This window comes from Onychostoma macrolepis, chromosome 16 (assembly GCF_012432095.1).
Source record: "Onychostoma macrolepis isolate SWU-2019 chromosome 16, ASM1243209v1, whole genome shotgun sequence".
In the NCBI taxonomy this organism is placed as follows: Eukaryota; Metazoa; Chordata; class Actinopteri; order Cypriniformes; family Cyprinidae; genus Onychostoma; species Onychostoma macrolepis.
In genome coordinates this window covers 13,948,290-13,962,782 of record NC_081170.1, presented here as the reverse complement: position 1 = coordinate 13,962,782, position 14,493 = coordinate 13,948,290, and the positions used below count along the sequence as shown (strand labels likewise).

Genomic DNA, 14,493 nt, shown 5'->3' with positions numbered 1-14,493 from the left:
ACTTTCGATGGTCACAGAACTTATTTTCTGCGACAATCTAAAAACCAAGGGAACCAGGGTGATGCTAACTTCCGGGTTAGCCTACACAAATATGCCAACACTGCAGCACTCTATAAGCACAATGATCAATAAGTTCATTGCGAATGCCACTAGGAGGCGAACTGCGAAGATTGCCTGCAGCAATAAAAGCCAAAAAAAAAAAAAAACAAAGTCCAAAAATAATGTAAAAAGGCAAGTTTAGCTCTGCCATGACTGCACAAGCTGAGCAGTAGTTAGTGTCTTTATCTCTGCTCCTTCAGGACCGCAGTTCCCCTCATGCCCCGGCATGCCTCCATCTGTTTCCCACCACAGGATGCCAACCAGGGACCCCAACCCTATCAGACCATCTCTGCCATATGCCTCTTTTCTGAGAGTAACCATAGGGATCAGTCTCAGGTCTTTGAGAGACATCCATCTGAACCCAAAAAGTGCCGAAACATCAGCTTGACAAGCACAGTATTTGCTACTAAAAAGCAGATGCAAAATAACAAGGGTTTATTTAAAACAACAGGGACTAAGCAGTGAACACATAGGTGGCATGACCTTTTCCATGGACTGATCCATAAGTGTCTGGCTGTGATCGCTGCCTGAGAGCCGCTCTTTTTGGCTGTGTCGTTTTCTCTCCAGTTTAAGTATGTTCTGAGGGGGTGCAAGTAATTTTAAGGTCCTCTGGGGCGTCCTTTCTTACACTGATCTGGGTCCAGTTCTGCAGCGTGTCAGATAATGACAGACAGCAGGGTTTGCAGAACGACAGCTGATCCCGGTTCAGCGTGTGTGCAGCTCCTACCCAAAGCCCTTATGCCACCTGACGTTTCAGTGCCAGAGGCCAGATGATGCGGTTCGCAGCAAGACAGGAAGCTTGGCGTACGATGACTCCGCGTCAGACAGACGGCTCTCAGCGAGACAGGAAGCTTTCTTCCCACAAGCAGTGAGTGTTCCGGTCTGGAGTGGGCTGCTGTCCCAGCTCTCAGCCTCAAATCACTCACACACCAACAGAATAGTGCTCGATTTACTGTCATTTACCACAACAATATTCTCAAACCATATGCAACAAAATAAATATTACAATTTATGGTTGATACCAATAAGCTGATGGTTATTTTAATTTGTTATGGCCGATATTCAAATTTTAGACTACTTTTATCTAAATAAACTCAAAATAAAACACTAAAAATTCATCATTATAAAGCCTGAAAAGTGTTACATTCATATTTTTTTAATTATTAAATAATTCTTTATTTTATTATGTTTATTGTAATATTTTTTATTTATTAAAATGTTATAAATATAAAATACCTTAATATTATTTACAATATAAAACATTTATAGAGTAATAGATTTAAATTCAAACACAGATGACAATAAGTGTTCAAAATTAAAAATGGGGAAAATTAGCTTTTTTTTTTCCTAATACAAATAAATAAACCTGTAATGTCAGCCAATAGATACATAAAAATTCTTGACAATGAATAAATGTTGTAATTTTTTTATATTGCTCAACTATTCAAAAGTACAAACAAATTACAAAAAAAATTAATCCTTGAATAATAAATTGTCACTTAAAAAGATTATTCAAAATGGAATAAATAAATGGGAGAAAACTGTAAAATAAGATTTTATTAACACATTTAATTAGCACAATTAAATATCCAACACAAATACCAAAAAAAAAAAAAAAGAAAAAAGAAAAAAAGTGCAATTTCAGCCATTATGGAACTGCTATATTTTGTATCTTTATTCCCTAATAAAAACCATGTCAATGAATAATAAGTTGTCAACTGTTTATATTGACAAGCCATTGAATTTAAAAATAAAAATATACATAAAAAGTCAAATGAACAAGAGCTTAATATTTTGCCCATTCGTGATGATCACTCAGCAAGCCTGCTGGGTAATTTGGGCGGTCTGTAGCCAACAGAGTGTGTTTTGTGCAGGCAGACAGGTGCTGAAGCACCGTAAGTCTGGTTAAGCTTCTCTCACGCTTTGGACTGATTTATCATTCTTCAGTCCCTGAGCTCCACGCGCCTCCACGACTCACTGTTACACTTGGCCTGATGCCACCGCAGATCCATCAGCCGACACTCTGACACACCTCGCTGTCTGCCTGGAGCGGATGACATCACAGCTGGGACACGAGCTCATTTTTCAGGAGTGGAAAGTGTCCTTCTGTGTCGATAAACGTCATTCAGGGGTAACGCAGAGGAACGGCTCACATTCATAAATACAGAATGAACATGAGGCAACGACCCTTTGAGACAAGCAGGACATAGAGTCCATGACTGAATGCCACAGACGAGGAGTTAGAAGTGAAATAAGCGTCAGATGCCTTCAAGCAACAATAAACGCTCTGTTGGACTCTATCTGGCAGCGTATGACACAATCATGTCTGTGTCTCTCAACTGGGCCAGAACCTGCAGCGCACAGGAAAGGACACAGAGAGTGGAGTCTAAAACTGGGCCGAACACTAGTCACGACAGCCACTGGCAGCATACTCAGTCCAAGTCTGGACAGGGTCAGCTGACAGCTACACACACAGGCAGACGGGAGGGCACAAACACACACTCGCGGTTGGTCCCCTTCTCAGGCTCACATGCATAAAATATTAACAAGCAATTAATAGGGCCCGGATAATAGGATGTTAATCGCTTTGGACGTCGCTGACATTACTAAGAAGCCATTTCAACATTTCACAATCTTCTCGTTACACAAATTAAGATCGTTTTCGATCTTTTTGGAGCTCTAAAGTGACATCTGGAAGTAAATATCAAAGCCTCAAATGAACAAATGTGATTTAAAATGAGTGTCTGCAAGAAAATGACAATCCATCACACTCAAGTCCAAGTAACTTAACACAAGAAACCCAAATATAACTACTGCACATTAAATGAATACATTAAATCTGACGGCTAAAAATATGGTGAGTCGGGGAACAAATTAAAGTAATATTTTTCATTTTAGTACCAGAAAACTTGATTCTGATGAGCTGTATAACTGAAAACTAAACTGGTTATTTCACCACTGTTCATGGCAACATACCGATACTACTTTCATTTTCTGACTCAACACAGCTACTATGACTAAACTAGGGATAAAAATGACATATTCATTTATAAATAACTTTAAAAAGTCATTTGTTGTTCTTGTTGTCAGATGTGCAATGCATTATTCTTCTTAGAAGAAACTTTAAGCTAACCTACAAGTAAAATATGAACAATTTTAACTTATTTTATGTCCATGTATTAGTTTAGTAAGTAGCCATGTAATATTTGGGATAAAATACAGTTAGTTATCATTGCCACATAAACCCCTTCGTACTAATACAAAACCACTCCATTAGTAAATTACAGGAGGGAAAAAACATATATAATAATAACAACAACAACAACAAAAAATAAATAGGATTAAAAGCATAAAGTGCAAACCCATCAAAATCAAGAAATAGTTATAAAATAAAAACGTTTATTTTTGCATTAACAATATTTCTTTAAAAATATCGATTTTATGTTTAATATGTAACAAACAAAATTTGATAATTAGCTGATGATGGCAGAAAAAAAAAAAAAGACGGCTCGCGCTGTCTGGCCCAAAATGAGCCCGATTACGTCTGGATGAAGAACTGGGTTACATTCAGGGTCCCGTTAAAGCAACCGGCTGCTGTCTCCGTTAACGCACGACCACTTCTTCTAATTTTGCCTCCGATAAATGATCTGATTTATCAAAGTACGTAAATATGTCAGTCTATAGTCTTAACTTGTGCAACGGCCCGACTATTGGCTAGCAGCTGTCGGTCTGACATGAAGTCGGAGGGTCCTAACAACTTTTTGTGCCCCAGACTAAACCCGCTGCGCTCCTCTCTCTCTCTCTCTCTCTCTCTCTCTCTATCCGCGGGGCCACTGGCACAGCTGGCATCATTACGCACCCATCTGATGCCATCTGCACAAAAACCAGACATATACGAGGAGAATATCTGCTCCTTACCTCTGCAAAGTGGAATGAGGAAATGGCACTGTGAGTCCGCGGAGAGCAGAAGCCTGAGCCGCGCTGGCTGGCGATCCGGCGGAGATGACCTGGATTTCACCGCCAGACTCGACGGCGTAAAAATAATCAGGCGCACAGCAGCGAGTGAAGCCAGCGGCAGCGAGACACACTCACTGATGGAGGACTGGCGAACAGCTTTTAAAATAAGAGGCTCGACGCAAGCGCGCCACACGAGCCTTCAAAATAAGAGTTTCAGTTATTTATTTATTTATTTTTTTAAGAAAACAAATTTTTAAAAAAACATAAAGACAGACAGATTGTGTCGTGCTTTGCTTCAATTTCTAAATTTCAACGTGAGTTTTATGACTGATATTATATTGTAATGTTAACACTTTTTCTTTACTGTACTGTGTAAAATGAGGTCTTGTGTTCATTTTAAATGTCTTAAAAATTTACAGCTAATTATTCTCAATCATTTGCTTATAATGTTTTTTTTATACGTCTGAATTGGGTTTAGTCGATCTCTCGTCTTGAAGCTTGAAGGGACATTAGCAGGGACATATAGTGCATTCATATACCGCTCCCTACTGGAATGATTTGGGGTTTTACTCGTTTCTTAAAAGATACAAAATGGAAAACTACCAAAATTAAGCTTTTCATTATATAAATAGTTGTTACATGCTTAGTGTTGATACCTTTTTTTTTCTCTGATTAAACAAGACATACTGGCACGAGTGATGGAACTATAGTAGGCTATTTATTAACATTTTTAAATAGCTCTATTTGTGTTTTAGTTTCAGTTTATTACAGTAATTTTATTATTAAAAATTAAACTTTCCGAGGCAACATTTCTCATTTTCATTTCCTAAGATTTTGAATATTCCTATAGTTCTAGTTAACTATAGCAACACTGGTTTCCATACCCATAATTGTATTTTGATTAAGACTTAAGTATAACATGTTTTAAAAGATGTCACCGTTCAGTCCTCATCTGTAATTGGCCAGCATAGTTTCTCCCAGCAGAGCAGAAATACTTAGCAGAGCATTGAACAGTTATTCAGAAAATATGTCTGGAAATAAAACTAGTGGCACTACTACATCACCACACTGATTAAAAATTCCCTCCTGGCTAAGATAGAGATGCTCAGAAAACCAGAAACTGGTTTGTACCAGTTTTGTCAGGAATGAGTGAATACTACACTGTAAAAAAAATGTTTTATTTTACAGTTTTTTTCCCACGTATTTCTGAAATACAGTTAAAAATGGTAAAATTACTGAAATAGACTGTAAAACTATAGTGTTAGACTAAATGTGGTACATTGAACAAATATTTTCCTGTGGAGCACATAATTAAGATTTTTGTAATTATGTTCTTCAAAATGCTTATATGCATGATGAGAAGATTGATTTCTCAAAATCCGGGTAAAAATGCCCTGCAGATGATCTGCATAACAAACATTATGTCCCATGGTCTCGCTCTCTTTATTAAACTATGACTTCAGATCATTATATAAATTTCATAGCTGAAGATCAAACCATGATCTGTATATATACAGTTTTTTTTACACACACACACACACACATATATATATATATATATATATATATATATATATATATATATATATATATATATATATATATATATATATATATATATATATATATATATATATAGCTATACAGTCATGGCCAAAAATATCGGCACCCTTGGTAAATATGATCAAAAAAGGCTGTGAAAATGAATCTGCATTGTTAATCCTTTTGATCTTTTATTAAAAAAATTCACAAAAATCTAACCTTTCATTGGATAATAAGAATTTAAAATGGGGGGAAATATCATTATGAGATAAATGTTTCTCTCTAATACACATTGGCCACAATGAACGGCATCCTTTTATTCAAAACTTTTTGAAACCTCCATTTGCCAGTTTAACAGCTCTAAATTTTCTCCTATAATGCCTGATGAGGTTCGAGAACACCGGACAAGAGATCAGAGACCATTCCTTCATCCAGAATCACTCCAGACCCTTTAGATTCCCAGCTCCATGTTGGTGCTTCTTCTCTTCAGTTCACCACTCATTTTCTATAGGGTTCAGGTCAGAGGACTGGAATGGCCAGCAGAAGCTTGGTTTTGTGCTCAGTGACCCATTTTGTGTTGTTTTGAGGTTTGTGTTTGGATTATTGTATGGTTGGAAGATCCAAACATGGCCCATTATAAGATTTCTAACAGAGTCAGTCACTTATTGATTTTTTATCTGTTGATATTTGATAGAATCCATGATGTCATGTGTCTAAACAAGACGTCCAGGACCTCCAGCAGAAATATAGGCCCACAACATCAAAAATACAGCAGTATATTTCATTGTACACATGGGGTACTTTTTATCCCTGTGTTCACCAAACCCATCTTGAGTGTTTGCTGCTAAAAAGCTCATTTTTTAGTTTCATCTGACCATAGAAGCCAGTCCCATTTGAAGTCGTGTCGTGTCTGATAACTGAATATGCTGGAGTTTGTTTTTGGATGAGCGAGGAGAATTTTTCTTGAAACCCTCCCAAACATCATGTGGTGATGTAGGGGCTGTTTGACAATTTTTTTAAAGGTTTTCTGACCTTTAACTATTTAACTATTTTCTGCAATTCTCCAGCTGTGGTCCTTGGAGAGTCTTTAGCCACTCAAACTCTCCTTCTCACCGTGCATTAGGATGATATAGACACGTCCTCTTCCAGGCAGTTTCCTAACATTTTATGTTGATTGGAAATTCTTAATTATTGCCCTGATGGTGGAAATGGGAATTTTCACTGCTCTAGCTCTTTTCTTAAAGATACTTCACTAATTTGTTCAGAAATATATTCTTTATTTATATATTCTCTTATTATCCAATGAAAGGTAAGATTTTTGTGAATTTTTTAAATAAAAGATCAAAAGGATTAATGTAGATTAATTTTCACAGCCTTCTTTGATCATATTTACCAAGGGTGCCGATATTTTTGGCCATGACTGTATATATATATATTTTCTATATTTCTTTCATGCGTTGACATATTTCAAATTGAAACAGGAAGTCTACTACAGATATATAGACTGTTGCAAGTACTATATATATACACATATATATACGCACACACGCACGCACACAATAGGAAATACATCAACACAGGAAAGAAAACTGCACTCATCATTTCACAAAATCCGTAAGAATATTTTACCCATATTACTGTATATTTTCTCTGATAACAGAACAGATAACTAATCTGTTGCACGTTCCTATGTGTAATCACAATCTCTTCTTTACATTTTCTTTTCAAACCAGTAAACATGACGACTCCGACACTCATTTTTAATTCAGTCATAGCTTTATTTTACCTCTAGGTGGCACAAGGCCCAAATATACAACGCCGTCCCTCTTAGTCCTAGGGAGAAGCGTGGGAGTCCGCAAAGCAAACCCAGATTTTTCGAATCCAGTCTCAACTCAAGTTCTACTGTGCAAAAGAGTCTCAACTTCTATGATTCTAGAGCCAGAACCCGAGCCGAGCGGGATCTAGATTTGTGTGGTCTGGCTGTGGAGCTTGGGCTTGTCAATGAAACACAGACATATTAGATACAGTGTAAGAGTGTCTCTTTTCCGCTCATAGCGGAGGTCAGAATCGCCCTCTCAGCGTCCAGTCATCGGCTCACTATGTTCTCCAAGAGATCCAGTCGTGATGAATCTGGTCCGGTCCAGCTCATCCGTTAAATAAATCCAGAGCCCTCCTCACGGCGCCTGTGGTCTACCGTGCAGCTTAAACGTGAGGGTCAGTGAGTAGTGAAAGGGCCCGTGAGACTCCATTAGTGTACAAGTCTGTGCTGGTGTGTTTTTCCAGGGCGTCACATGCGTCGTTGTGTCCTCTAGCGGGGGCTAATGCGGTCGTGCCTGGCCCAACATCTTCAGCCTGGCCTGGTCAATCACATCAAGCAGGTTCTTAGCATCTACGGCGAGTGCGTGTGCAGCTGTTAGCATCTGTTTCTTATAGTCCTGCTGCAGGCTGGTCATGACGTACTGCTGGGCCAACTTCATCTTATTGATCAGCTCAGCCAGGTCTGAATTTAGAAGCTTTTGAGCCATTTCGATCTGAAGAGGAAGAACAAGAGTAACAGTCAGCAGAGCTGGCAGGAAGGACGTTGGGAATGAGAGTATTTAGTGTTAGTTTGTACCTCTCTGTGTGTGTGAGCCGGTAGTAAAGGTATCGTCTCATCCACAGTGGCCAGCAGTGTTCTCAGTGCTAATCCCACTTCCTGAAACAAACATTTTCATGATGAGAATGTCGAAATTACAACGATATGCTTAATGCAATTACAGTTTATGGTGACCACAGGATGTCGAGCAACAAAAAGGACAAGATAAAACCATAAACTAACATAAAAGCGGTCCATAAGAAGTCTTTTAAAGTTATATGACAGCTTTGAGAGAACTTAAGGCTGAAAATTAAGTTATTATTCCCTTATAATCTTAACCTCCACTGGGGCTCTCAAATCAAACATTGTTTTTTGTGATTTTAGCTATAAGTGTTATAATATTATACTATAGCATAGTATACTGTTATACTATATATTATAGCATTTATTAATATTTTTAGTAAACTTTTAGTAATTTTGCTATGTGCTTTATTATTATTATTTTTTTTTTTTTTTTTATTTTTTTTTAAAACCTAACCTAACCCTAACTTACATACATATTTCTATTTTCTATTTTTTTAAAGGGACGCCAGCTCCTGTCTGTCATGGTACTCTCCTGAACACACGGTGAAGATTGACACAGAAGAGAAGAAATTGTTGAGTAAAGTGTTAATTTTGGTTTTCTATGCACACAAAAAGTATTAAAATTAGGGTTGAACCACTGATGTCACATGTACAATTTTAACGATGTCCTTACTACCTTTCTAGGCCTTGAATGCGTCAGTTGCGTTGCGTTCTATGCAGGGTCAGAAAGCTCTCAGATTTCATCAAAAATATAAAAAGAAAGCAATTTTATTAGTGCTGGGCAACGATTAATCGCGATTAATCGCATCCAAAATAAAAGTTTTGTTTATATAATATATCTGTGTGTACTGTGTATATTTATTAAGTGTATATAAAAACACACATACAGTATATATTTTGAAAAGATTTACATGTGTTTACATGTATATATTTATTAATATAATTTATATGATATATAAATATATTTAATATATAATCATAACACATTTTTCTTAAATATATACATACATGGTTGTGTATTCATATATACATGATAAATACACACAATACACACACATATATTATGTACACAAAAACTTTTATTTTGGATGCGATTAATCGCGATTAATCGCTGCTCAGCACTAAATTTTATGTATAGAGGGTATGCATTTTAGTCTAAAGCAAGATAAAAAGTTCTTTATGATGGATTTGTTTATTACAAACATGAAGCTTTTTGCATCACAAGACATTAATTGATGGACTGGTGTCATGTGGACTATTGTGATGTTTTTAATCAGCTTTTTCAGCTCTCATTCTGACGGCACCCATTCACTGCAGAGGATCCATTGGTTAGCAAGTGATGTAATGCTAAATTTTTCCAAATATGTTCAGATTAAGAAACAAACTCTTCTATATCTTGGCAGGACTGAGGGTGAGTAAATTTTCAGCAAATTTTCATTTTTGGGCGAGATATTCCTTTAACAATAACAACACTGGTTATGAGACACAATGACATTTGATACTATTGACTACGCCATAGATGCCTTTAGTCACATAGATGACTGTTGTTTTTTGTGGGTGCTCCAGGGAAATAATAACAGTATACAGGTTTAAAAAAACTTGAGGGTAAGTAATAATGACAAAATGTTCATGTTTGGGTGAATTATCCCTTTAAGATCATCTCTCTGGTCAACAAAATGCATGTTCAGCGACCAGTCAAGTCCATAAATATTGGGACATCGACACAATTCTAACATTTTTGGCTCTATACAACACCACAATGGATTTCAAATGAAACGAACAAGATGTGCTTTAACTGCAGACTGTTAGCTTTAATTTGAGGGTATTTACATCCAAATCAGGTGAACGGTGTAAGAATTACAACAGTTTGCATATGTGCCTCCCACTTGTTAAGGGACCAAAAGTAATGGGACAGAATAATAAATCATAAATCAAACTTTCACTTTTTAATACTTGGTTGCAAATCCTTTGCAGTCAATTACAGCCTGAAGTCTGGAACGCATAGAAATCACCAGATGCTGGGTTTCATCCCTGGTGATGCTCTGCCAGGCCTCTACTGCAACCGTCTTCAGTTCCTGCTTGTTCTTGGGGCATTTTCCCTTCAGTTTTGTCTTCAGCAAGTGAAATGCATGCTCAATCGGATTCAGGTCAGGTGATTGACTTGGCCATTGCATAACAGTCCACTTCTTTCCCTTCAAAAACTCTTTGGTTGCTTTTGCAGTATGCTTTGGGTCATTGTCTATCTGCACTGTGAAGCGCCGTCCAATGAGTTCTGAAGCATTTGGCTGAATATGAGCAGATAATATTGCCCGAAACACTTCAGAATTCATCCTGCTGCTTTTGTCAGCAGTCACATCATCAATAAATACAAGAGAACCAGTTCCACTGGCAGCCATACATGCCCACGCCATGACACTACCACCACCATCTTCACTGATGAAGTGGTATGCTTAGGATCATGAGCAGTTCCTTTCCTTCTCCAAACTCTTCTCTTCCCATCACTCTGGTACAAGTTGATCTGTCCATAGGATGTTGTTCCAGAACTGTGAAGGCTTTTTTAGATGTCGTTTGGCAAACTCTAATCTGGCCTTCCTCACCAATGGTTTACATCTTGTGGTGAACCCTCTGTATTCACTCTGGTGAAGTCTTCTCTTGATTGTTGACTTTGACACACATACACCTACCTCCTGGAGAGTGTTCTTGATCTGGCCAACTGTTGTGAAGGGTGTTTTCTTCACCAGGGAAAGAATTCTTCGGGCATCCACCACAGTTGTTTTCCGTGGTCTTCCGGGTCTTTTGGTGTTGCTGAGCTCACCGGTGCGTTCCTTCTTTTTAAGAACGTTCCAAACAGTTGTTTTAGCCACGCCTAATGTTTTTGCTATCTCTCTGATGGGTTTGTTTTGTTTTTTCAGCCTAATGATGGCTTGCTTCACTGATAGTGACAGCTCTTTGGATCTCATCTTGACAGTTGACAGCAACAGATTCCAAATGCAAATAGCACACTTGAAATGAAGTCTGGACCTTTTATCTGCTCATTGTAATTGGGATAATGAGGGAATAACACACACCTGGCCATGGAACAGCTGAGAAGCCAATTGTCCCATTACTTTTGGTCCCTTAACAAGTGGGAGGCACATATGCAAACTGTTGTAATTCCTACACCGTTCACCTGATTTGGATGTAAATACCCTCAAATTAAAGTTGACAGTCTGCAGTTAAAGCACATCTTGTTCGTTTCATTTGAAATCCATTGTGGTGGTGTATAGAGCCAAAAATGTTAGAATTGTGTCGATGTCCCAATATTTATGGACCTGACTGTATATATGGATATATATTTCTTAGTTTGTGTCATACCTTCACCATGGGCACGTATTCTTCAGGGGGAGCTGGCTGGATTTTACTAGACATCTCAATCACAGCCTTTACCAGCCCGGTCACATTTTCATAGACCTTGTCGTTGGAGCGATCCAAGTTAGCTGTTGGGGGCGGGTTGATCTCCTGAGGCTGAATCTAAAGACAAACACAGAGTAACAAACTTTAAAATACTGCATTGCTGAAGATTATTCAATTCCAAGTATGAGCACATAATGTTGCAATGTATATAAACAAGGGATATAGGATGAAGGTTGTGTTACTGAATCAATGTTACAGGACATAAGTGATAATGAAATGAAATGACAAATTTCATGTTTGGCACTAGATGGCAGCACAAGCAACTACTGGAGACCCATCACCGCCTACAATACCCAGACGATTAAAAATCCATCTTTGCAACCTTGATTTTAATATGATGTAAAACATGATATGATGACAAAAAGATGTCGTTCCCTCATGTTAAATATAAAAAGGAAATATTTAAGTGTAGAATTTAAACAATATACTGTACTGCGTCCATCCAAAGCCTCCACTAGATTGCGCTACAAGCACACTAGCTAAAATCACAGCTGATATAAAAAGCAAAAGACATGGAGAGTGACAAGATCTATACAGCCCATGTAATTCAGTTTAGTAGATAACTAAGTTATGATTCTAAATGATAAGGTTGAGTAATGACATAGCAACTGGTTAAAAAAAGGGCACAAACACAGACAGAAACATAACACTGAGTCTACAGGTGGTCTTACCCTCCAGGGCTACCAGTGCAAAAACAGTGCAACAGAGGAAGGGCAGAGGCACAGAGCAAGAGAACAGTGTGCAGAGAGAAAAAAAAGAAAGAGATTAATAAATATAACTTTACATATACATGCTGCAAAGAAAGAAAGATAAAACAGCTTGGAGTCACGTCTTCATTCTATGTGAAAGTCAATATATTTTTAAATCCAACCCTATGAACATGTTGCCAGAGTTTAATTCTGTGAAATTATGTACCTAAATTTACACGTAAAGACCTGATGAAATCAAAATGACAGTTTTGTGCCTTAGTTTTGAACTCCTAAAAGTTGTCTGAAGCAACTTGAGTAAATAAACTAAAAATACTGAAAATCATCTTCTACAAATTTTTGTCCGATCAAAAGGTTTCTACAATGAGAACATCCCTCTTAGCAAGGTTTCGGACTAGCAATAGCAAGTCATTAAGACTGTGACACAATTTAAATTTTTTTTTTTTTCAATTCCCCAACCAAACTTGTTCTTTAAACAGAAAATACAATCCAAAATCAGCACTAGAAAGAAAACCGCACTCATCGAACGTTATTTTGAGACCTTAAATGTTTTCTACTGACCAAACACGCCTACAGGTAAAACTCTTAAACACTATAAAAATGCAAAGCAGAACGCAATTACATGTGCATTGTTCCTAATTATATTTTCCATTCTGCACAGCATTTCTGCTGTTGCTTGCGAGACCCCCTGCACACTGACCCACTGCATCAGGAAAACGCGCTGGAATGGAAACTGCCGGGTTCTTGGTGTGCAGGGATCTTTTTATGAGAGACCCTGCAGAGCAATTGTGTGCTTGTGTATGTGAAAGGGGTTTCAGGAATGAGGATGATTTTAATGAGGCTTGGCAAACAGCATCTGTTGGCATGCTAGCTGCTCCTGAAGGCGACCCGTAAGTACAGATGCTAATCTTACCAGCCTCCCTATGTATGTGTGTGTGTTTGGTGCTATTTCAAACTTTATGTGGTTTAAAAACAGCAGCAGTGATTATTGTAAAGTCACACATGCACAATACTCATCTGAAGCCATAAAAGAGTTAGGTTTTTCATAGGAGTTGGCTGTGCGGTAGTTCTGGTACCTTCACGCCTTCATTGTAGCTGTCTGTAGGGTTGAGGCTGGAGACTCCTGCTGGGTGGCTGGGAGCTCCGGGCCGAGGAGGCTTTTTAGGAGGAGCTGCGTGTTCTGAGGACGACAAGAACGAGTCAGTCTGTAACTCAATCTGCACTTTTATGTAAGCTACACAGTGCAAGCAAAAAATACCCTCAAAAATATTAATAATAAAATATTAAGCACTGTTTTCGACAATGATATGGAGAACATTTCTTGATCACTAAATCAGCATATTAGAAAGATGTGGCACTGAAGACTGCTGAAAATTCAGCTTTGCCATAACAGGAATAAATTACATTTTATAATATATTAAAATAGAAAACAGTCGTTTTAAATTGTAATACTATTTCAAAACAGTACTGTTTCTACTGTATTCTTGATCAAATAAATGCAGCCTTGGTGAGCATTAAAGACTTCTTTCAAAAACATTTAAAAAAAAAAATTTCAGCAGTAACATAACTTGAAATCATGTATTACATTAAACAGACCTGGCATAACTCACCTGCTTTCCCTATAGGTTGGTAGATGTGCTGATTTCCAGTCTGCAAAAAAACAAAAAAAAACAAAAAAACAGTTAAAAATATGCAGGAGTCAAGACATACTGTGCCATGTGTGTTGTTGTGGTCTGAGTGGGGAGCGGCCTGGATGCCTGGCATGCCAACACACACACACACACACACACACACAGATACATCTGCCAAGACCACAGTGAATCAAAGAGGACAGCCCAATGGGACAGGACAGACATTCAAAACCACTGCAGCAGACAAACAAGCTCTACAGAGCAGCTGTGGAGTTCCAGATCATGACAACCATGAAATGCATTCAAAAACTAGTAAACATCTGTAGTGGTTCTATGTTAATATTAGAAGTGGGAAGGCAGAGCAGATTGGGTTTCTTGAGTGTCCACTGCTGCTTGGCTCCTCACAAAAGAGCCCTTGTCCTTGGTCTCGCATTTATCCTGCTGA

General features: G+C 37.9%; 2 protein-coding genes across 14 annotated transcripts in view; both read right to left on the bottom strand.

The window, feature by feature from the left end:
• The window catches only part of ldlrad4b (low density lipoprotein receptor class A domain containing 4b), a 53,212-nt gene extending 49,012 nt beyond the window's left edge, over positions 1-4,200 (bottom strand). The window contains exon 1 of the mRNA XM_058748003.1: positions 4,018-4,200. The gene's annotated coding sequence lies outside the window, so the exon portion shown is untranslated. The remainder of the gene's footprint in view (positions 1-4,017) is intronic.
• A 1,991-nt stretch (positions 4,201-6,191) lies between these two features.
• The window catches only part of ptk2ab (protein tyrosine kinase 2ab), a 71,801-nt gene continuing 63,499 nt past the window's right edge, over positions 6,192-14,493 (bottom strand). For 8 of the 13 annotated variants that reach the window (XM_058745812.1, XM_058745810.1, XM_058745809.1 and 5 more), the window contains 5 exons: positions 14,028-14,067; positions 13,494-13,597; positions 11,612-11,767; positions 8,213-8,293; positions 6,192-8,129 (listed from right to left, as the gene is read on the bottom strand). In XM_058745812.1, coding sequence (XP_058601795.1) covers positions 7,917-8,129; positions 8,213-8,293; positions 11,612-11,767; positions 13,494-13,597; positions 14,028-14,067 — 594 coding nt within the window. In that variant the 3' untranslated portion in view covers positions 6,192-7,916. The remainder of the gene's footprint in view (positions 8,130-8,212; positions 8,294-11,611; positions 11,768-13,493; positions 13,598-14,027; positions 14,068-14,493) is intronic. The other 5 variants (XM_058745816.1, XM_058745815.1, XM_058745807.1 and 2 more) reach the window with 4 other exon arrangements.